Source organism: Lepisma saccharinum, unplaced genomic scaffold (assembly GCF_977018435.1).
Source record: "Lepisma saccharinum unplaced genomic scaffold, izLepSacc3.1 HAP1_SCAFFOLD_280, whole genome shotgun sequence".
In the NCBI taxonomy this organism is placed as follows: Eukaryota; Metazoa; Arthropoda; class Insecta; order Zygentoma; family Lepismatidae; genus Lepisma; species Lepisma saccharinum.
The window spans coordinates 302643-310451 of record NW_028143032.1 but is presented as its reverse complement, the minus strand read 5'-3'; the positions used below and the strand labels follow the sequence as shown (position 1 = coordinate 310451).

At 38.4% G+C, this 7809-nt stretch overlaps 1 protein-coding gene across 1 annotated transcript; it reads left to right on the top strand.

The window, feature by feature from the left end:
• The first annotated feature begins 1356 nt into the window (after positions 1-1356).
• Positions 1357-1683, top strand: LOC145982649 (uncharacterized). Its single transcript, XM_083116024.1, has one exon. It carries the CDS (start codon positions 1357-1359, stop codon positions 1681-1683), a length of 327 nt encoding a protein of 108 aa, XP_082972150.1.
• The last annotated feature ends 6126 nt before the right edge of the window (positions 1684-7809 follow it).

Here is a 7809-nt window from a genome sequence, read left to right as displayed (position 1 = left end):
AAATCAGCAGAAAATTGTCGGCACAAATAAAATAAATGCTCCGCTTTGAAGTCGACGAATCACCTCAAATTATCTCTAGTTCAATGTTGAACTCATCTCGGAAAATAAATACTTAACTTAAAATAACAATCATCCGTAAAATAATTTAAAATTACCATCACCAATTATCAATAACAGTAATAATTTCTTATCAATGTGGGATGAGAATAAATAATACCGTAAAAGGGGGTAACTTCAGCAGGTTTTCAGATGTTTTCGTCCTGTGGAGCCCATGCAGTGGACGTTACAGAAGTGATGTTTAGTAGTTGCACCAATCAGTATCTTGTGAACAGATATGACTAGCTGTAGGCCATTCTTAATGGTCAGCAATAGGGTTGCCAAAAATGTTACCCTGTTGTCGGGGTAACTTCGACACCCCCTGAAAAACAATCTGTTGTTGAAGTTGACGCCTCATGGAGTGAACTTCGACAACAGTAAATCGTATGGGCAAGCGCTATTGTGATTCCTTGACAAAAGTGGAGTACCAGGGTTGCCAAAAAAAAACTTCCTTTACTACAAACGTAAGTCGTACATATACAGGAGTAATAAACAAAAACAGAACCAAATTAAAAGAAACACTGTCGCAAAGTTCCTTTTCTCTGCGATAGAACAGTTCTAATCCTCCGAGCATACCTCGTACGGGTTCGCGGTTCCCTAATTGCAGACACCACAGATCCACTTGTTGCAGGTGATGCACTGGATCCAGTCTGGACCGCGGTAGCTCTCATAGTCGCATTTGCAAATGACAGAACGCGGGGGCGGCCCACCACACTTCCGTGCTTCCCTCTGACCCTGTCCAGAAGCGTAATTCTTGGCACTCCTGCCTTTCTGGCGGCTGCAGCTATCGGCATCCCATCAGCAACAAGTTTGATCGCCTGCTCCATCTTCCTGGGGTCGTAGTGCTGGTAGGTACGACCTCCCACTACCTTCTTGTACTTCCTAGGCATGGTACCTTCTGCTTCACCTGCAAGACAAGATCGTATGACCATTAGAAGTGTGCCTTTGTTTCAAACGCAGCTGCGAATAGGATGTCACACTACCCTGTCGAAGTTACCCCTATTAGAACAGGTTAACAGCTTCAAATATCTGGGAGCAACATTACAGCAAGATGGTAAAATAGACAACGAAATTAACAGCAGAATACAAGTAGCAGGACGCTTATTTAATGCCTTGAAAGGAAACGTCCTCAATAAAAAGGAAATAACAAAGTAAAGAAAACTAGCAGTGTATAAAACCATATACATACCCACGATTCTGCACAGCTGTGAGTCCTCAACATTGACATCAAAACACCAAAGTAGGCTGCAGGCAATGGAAATGAGATTCTTGCGTAAGATAGAAGGAAAGACAAGAAGAGATCGAGTGAGAAATGAAACTATAAGGAATTGTTTGAGAGTTTTTCCCTTACTAGACAAAGTAGAACAGTGGCAACTAAGATGGTTTGGTCACGTGAAGAGAATGGCTGGAATGCACGTAGCCAAAGCGGTCTACGAACTGAAAATGCAGAGGACAACACCAAGAGGAAGACCTAGAAAAGTGTGGCAAGACGATGTAAAGAGAGCTGTGGAAGTAAGGGGCAGCGACTGGAAAGAAGTGCAAGACAGGGACAGATGGCAATCCTTCTGGAAAACCTCTACACCGTAAGGTAGAAGAGAAAAAAAAGAAGAAAAAGTGTTCCCCTGGGCTTAGCATGGTAGTCAGACGCGTTACCGACTCAGCCACCGCTGCCCAATAATAATAATAATTAGTAATAATTACAGATCCTAGCACAATTTAGCATCATTAAGCATAATTTCACAGATTAAGCAGCACTTTTTCGTATCGTAAGGTTGGCTACGCTGGGCAGCACTCCCCGACAACTCACAGCAGCACCGTAGTAGCGGTTAGCGACAGATGGCAGCTCTTATTCCAGCTCCCGCTGACTGTGAGGTACAGTACGAGGATGACGGCGACGAGTTTCTGGACCGGTCATCACAGGCTGTGACACGTAGGGCGCATACTTTCCCCAGAAACCAAGCATCAGTCTATGCATTGGCGTCACAGTGGATCTCCATGCAAGACGAAATTCAAGCAGACTGTGTCGGCGCCGAAATTGCTGTGCACGGCGTTCTGAGACAGGCAGGGCATTCTACTCATCGAGATCTTGACCAGAGATAAAACGGTGAACGCTGAACGGTACTGTAAAACGCTACGACAGTTGCGACGGGCGATTCAGAACAAGCGGCGCAGGATGCTCAGTGCCGGTGTTGTCATGCTACACGATAACGCTCGGTCACATACGGCTCAGAGCACAACATATTTTCTGCAGGAGTTCCACTGGGAGGCGTTTGACCATCCACCCTATATCCCGGATCTCGCTCCCAGTGATTACCATCTTTTCTTACACCTCAAGAAATTCCTGTCCGGTCAGCATTTGCAACGTAACGAAGAAGTGAAGACGGCTGTCACACGCTGGTTTCGATCCCAGGCGACAGACTTCTACGACACAGGGTTACAAACGTTGATCCCACGGTAAGGCAAATGTCTCAATTCCGGTGGGGAGTATGTTGAAAAATAGCTGAACAATTGCTGTATCTGTTTCAATTAAAATTTACATTGCAATTTATTTCTGTAGACGGCCCCAGGGAAACTTTCTTGCTGGTCGGGCCTCGTACGGTGCTTAATCTCTTGAACCAGGCTTTGTATTGCATTTCATCGTCATTTCTCACATTTCAGGCGCAGGGTGACAGTTTCGCACCAGTTACGTAGTACAGATCGAATGAAAATGGTGATGGACAATTCGTCTACTGTTTCTTTTGCTGTTGGGTGTACAAGGGAAGTATGAATTTCTCCCCATACTGAAAGTGGAAGCATTTTCTTCAAAGTTGGTTATTAAGCTATGTATGATCTACAAGAAATGTGATGAACACGTAAGCCTAGTTAGATAACCCGATGTATTGCTTATGGAGAATTTCAAGTTACGGTTATTCAAATGGAAGTTTCGACTTTTTCCAACACAAAATCTTCAACCTGAACTCTTTCAGTTCATGTGTTTTTCTACAGCATCGGAAGTTTGATATTCCCAAGAAAACAAGTAAAATAATACTCCCATAAGCGTAATGCTAAGTTTTCTCCCCCTTCCTACAACCATCCAGTGCAAAGACCTCTCTTTCTCCAGGTCGCCGCGGAGAAAGGTCTGTTGGGGAGGAGCACTTTGGGGTCCTCGCATCTGACTGGACAGGGAAAGTGTTCCTCGTGTTCTGAAAACTCTATCTTTTCCACTTTTTTAGTTCATTTCTATTTCTTTTATATTTCATCTTTCTTCTACCTTTCTACTGTCTTCTCTTCTTCATTTCTCACTCTTCGTCTCTATATCTTCTTCCTCTCTAAATCTGTGTCTTTTCTTTCTCTGTCTGATTTTCTTTCTTCTCTTGCCTGTCATTATTCTTCTCTTCTCACTCCTTTTTTATTTCTTCTTCCTTCCTCATCATCTCAATCCCTATTTATTTTCCCTCTTTCTGTTATCTTCATATTTTCAGCTTTTATTTCTTCTCTATATTTATGTTTCTCTCACTTTCTGTCGCTCTTAATTCTTCCCTTCCCATTCTCACGCTTTCGTCTCTTTTTTTCTTTCTTTATCGCCCTATTTCTTCTAACTTTCTCTCTATATCTTCTCTTCTTCCTTTCTCAATCTCTCATTCCTAAATTTCATGTTCTTAGTTTATTTCTGTTTCCTGTTTTTTTTTTTATTTTTCTCCTCTTTGATTCTATATATGTATTTTGGTCTTCTCTCTCTTGTTTCCTATTCCAGCTCATTGTTCACTCCATGACAAAACTGCTAGAATAAATTTCACTGCTATTTTGCATGACAACTTTTTCACCGCCTTGAATTTAAATTCTCACTGTAGTGCATGTTTTATAATTTCACAAGGAATTTCACGTTTATTTAATTCAAATTGACATTTTAGGTTCAATTGTATACGACACAATTATTTCCCTTACATATTTTCGTATTTGCTTTTCATCTCCATAGATGGCTCTACAGATATATGTATAATTTTCGAACACATTGCATTCAAAGTTCAAAAGAATTCTTAGACATATGTTAGTTATTTATTATGTTCATTTCTCCTGATAACAAATAGTCCATAAACTCTACATGAAAAAATGAATGGTTAGTCACACTGTAACTAAATATAACAAGCCTGCATGAATATTAGTGGTTTAAAATTAGAATAACAGCGATATGGTAGAATAGCCAACAGCTTAAAAATTACTGGTATGAACATACTATCTTGGTGTAATCAATAAATGTGAAGAATGAAATTAATTTATTTATTTTATGTTTAGTTTATGTAATTATGATTATGAAGTAAATAACATCACATCTAATGACGAAAAGTTTATATTTACGGGAAAGCATGATTCAAAGATAGTGAAAAAGTGTCTCATTATTTATTTATTCTAGCGTGTTGTCACAAATGATTGATTTGCTTTATTTTACTTTGCTTTTGCGTCACTTTTTGGCTAATTGCGGAGATGAAGATGAGTGATGATATGATGAAATTGATGAATAGACACCCACAATCATCCATACCCAGGCCTGGATTCGAACCCAGGACCCCTGGCGTCGTAGCGCGATGTACTAACCACTCCTCCACGGGAGGCCGGCTTCTCACAAATTAATATTATCCCGCAAGGTCGATGCGTAGAATGGTTCAAAATGCACCAAAAGTGTCAGAAATGCGAAATGAAGTACCAAATAATCAATCAAGATGCATTATTAAATATATAAAATTAAACAGGTCACCAATATTTTCCTCCAATGTTCCGATTCTTCCTCTCAAATAAGGTCCATCGGGGACAATTATAAGCTACAGAGTGCCTCACCCCACACAAATACCACACTGAACACAAACAACGCCCTACCTCACATAACAAAATTGGTGCAGTACTTTTGAAACATCCTGTAGTTCTTTGATCGCCAACGACAAGGAAGCATCATCCTATTCATTCAAAATAGTGAATCTGTTTTTTTTTCTTCCAATAAGACTCGAGAAAAGCTCCCAAAGGTTAATAGGTTCCTCCAGGCCATCAACCTTCATCCCATGAAACTTTCAATACCGTGAACTTGATTGATTGGAAGAAAATTGTATCTCGTTCTTTCGACATTTTCAGTCTCTTTTCTGGAAAGAGGTTATGACGGTCGTCATCACGAAGATGGAGTTATTGACCTCAAAGGATTTTTCCAATAAGTCAGACCGTTATACGTTATTAAAGATTTGGTTAAAGGCTGCCTCTAGAAGAGGAGGCTTTTTTCGCGTCGCAGTTGCAGCTGTTTGCATTTGTATTTTTTTACGTCGCCATCGCAACTATTTGTGTTTGTATTTTGTTATTTAGCGTCGTAGTTGGTCAGCTTTGTTATTTTACATCCCAGTTGCAGCTGTTTGTATTTGTATTCTTCCTATTTTACGTCGGAGTTGCAGTTATTTGTATTTGTATCTTTGTCAATCTACGTCGCAGGTTGCAGCCACTTATATTGTATTCTTCCTATTTTACGTCGGAATTGCAGTTATTTGTATTGTATCTTTGTTAATTTACGTCGCATGTTGCAGCTGTTTATATTTGTATTCTTCCTATTTTACGTCGGAGTTGCAGTTATTTGTATTGTATCTTTGTTAATTTACGTCGCAGGTTGTAGCTGTTTGTATTTGTATTCTTCCTATTTTACGTTGGAGTTGCAGCTGTTTGTATTTATATTCTTCCTATTTTACGTCGGAGTTGCAGTTATTTATATTTGTATCTTTGTCAATTTACGTCACAGGTTGCAGCTGTTTGTATTTGTTTTTTTCCTATTTTTCGTCGGAGTTGCAGTTATTTGTATTTGTATCTTTGTCCATTTACGTCGCCGGTTGTAGCTGTTTGTATTTGTATTCTTCCTATTTTACGTCGAAGTTGCAGTTATTTGTATTTTTATCTTTGTCCATTTACGTCGCCGGTTGTAGCTGTTTGTATTTGTATTCTTCCTATTTTACGTCGAAGTTGCAGCTGTTTGTATTTATATTCTTCCTATTTTACGTCGAAGTTGCAGCTGTTTGTATTTATATTCTTCCTATTTTACGTCGAAGTTGCAGTTATTTGTATTGTATCTTTGTTAATTTACGTCGCAGGTTGTAGCTGTTTGTATTTGTATTCTTCCTATTTTACGTCGGAGTTGCAGTTATTTGTATTTGTATCTTTGTCCATTTACGTCGCCGGTTGTAGCTGTTTGTATTTGTATTCTTCCTATTTTACGTCGAAGTTGCAGCTGTTTGTATTTATATTTTTCCTATTTTACGTCGAAGTTGCAGCTGTTTGTATTTATATTCTTCCTATTTTACGTCGAAGTTGCAGCTGTTTGTATTTATATTCTTCCTATTTTACGTCGAAGTTGCAGTTATTTGTATTGTATCTTTGTTAATTTACGTCGCAGGTTGTAGCTGTTTGTATTTGTATTCTTCCTATTTTACGTCGGAGTTGCAGTTATTTGTATTTTTATCTTTGTCCATTTACGTCGCCGGTTGTAGCTGTTTGTATTTGTATTCTTCCTATTTTACGTCGAAGTTGCAGCTGTTTGTATTTATATTCTTCCTATTTTACGTCGAAGTTGCAGCTGTTTGTATTTATATTCTTCCTATTTTACGTCGAAGTTGCAGTTATTTGTATTGTATCTTTGTTAATTTACGTCGCAGGTTGTAGCTGTTTGTATTTGTATTCTTCCTATTTTACGTCGGAGTTGCAGTTATTTGTATTTGTATCTTTGTCCATTTACGTCGCCGGTTGTAGCTGTTTGTATTTGTATTCTTCCTATTTTACGTCGAAGTTGCAGCTGTTTGTATTTATATTCTTCCTATTTTACGTCGAAGTTGCAGCTGTTTGTATTTATATTCTTCCTATTTTACGTCGAAGTTGCAGCTGTTTGTATTTATATTCTTCCTATTTTACGTCGAAGTTGCAGTTATTTGTATTGTATCTTTGTTAATTTACGTCGCAGGTTGTAGCTGTTTGTATTTGTATTCTTCCTATTTTACGTCTGAGTTGCAGTTATTTGTATTTGTATCTTTGTCCATTTACGTCGCCGGTTGTAGCTGTTTGTATTTGTATTCTTCCTATTTTACGTCGAAGTTGCAGCTGTTTGTATTTATATTCTTCCTATTTTACGTCGAAGTTGCAGCTGTTTGTATTTATATTCTTCCTATTTTACGTCGAAGTTGCAGCTGTTTGTATTTATATTCTTCCTATTTTACGTCGAAGTTGCAGTTATTTGTATTGTATCTTTGTTAATTTACGTCGCAGGTTGCAGCTGTTTGTATTTGTATTCTTCCTATTTTACGTTGGAGTTGCAGTTACTTGTATTGTATCTTTGTTAATTTACGTCGAAGGTTGCAAATGTTTGTATTTGTATTCTTCCTATTTTACGTTGGAGTTGCAGCTGTTTGTATTTGATTTCTTCCTATTTTACGTCGGAGTTGCAGTTATTTGTATTGTATCTTTGTTAATTTACGTCGCATGTTGCAGCTGTTTATATTTGTATTCATACTATTTTACGTCGGAGTTGCAGCTGTTTATATTTGTATTCTTCCAATGTTACGTCGGAGTTGCAGTTATTTGTATTTTTATCTTTGTTATTTTAGAAGTTAGAATAGAAGTTCATCTATTTATGTTTGTAGTTTTGTTATTTTACTTCGTAGGTTGCAGCTATTTTATTTGTGTTTTGTAATTTCGGTGGAGGCACATGTGGTTCGCATCCCA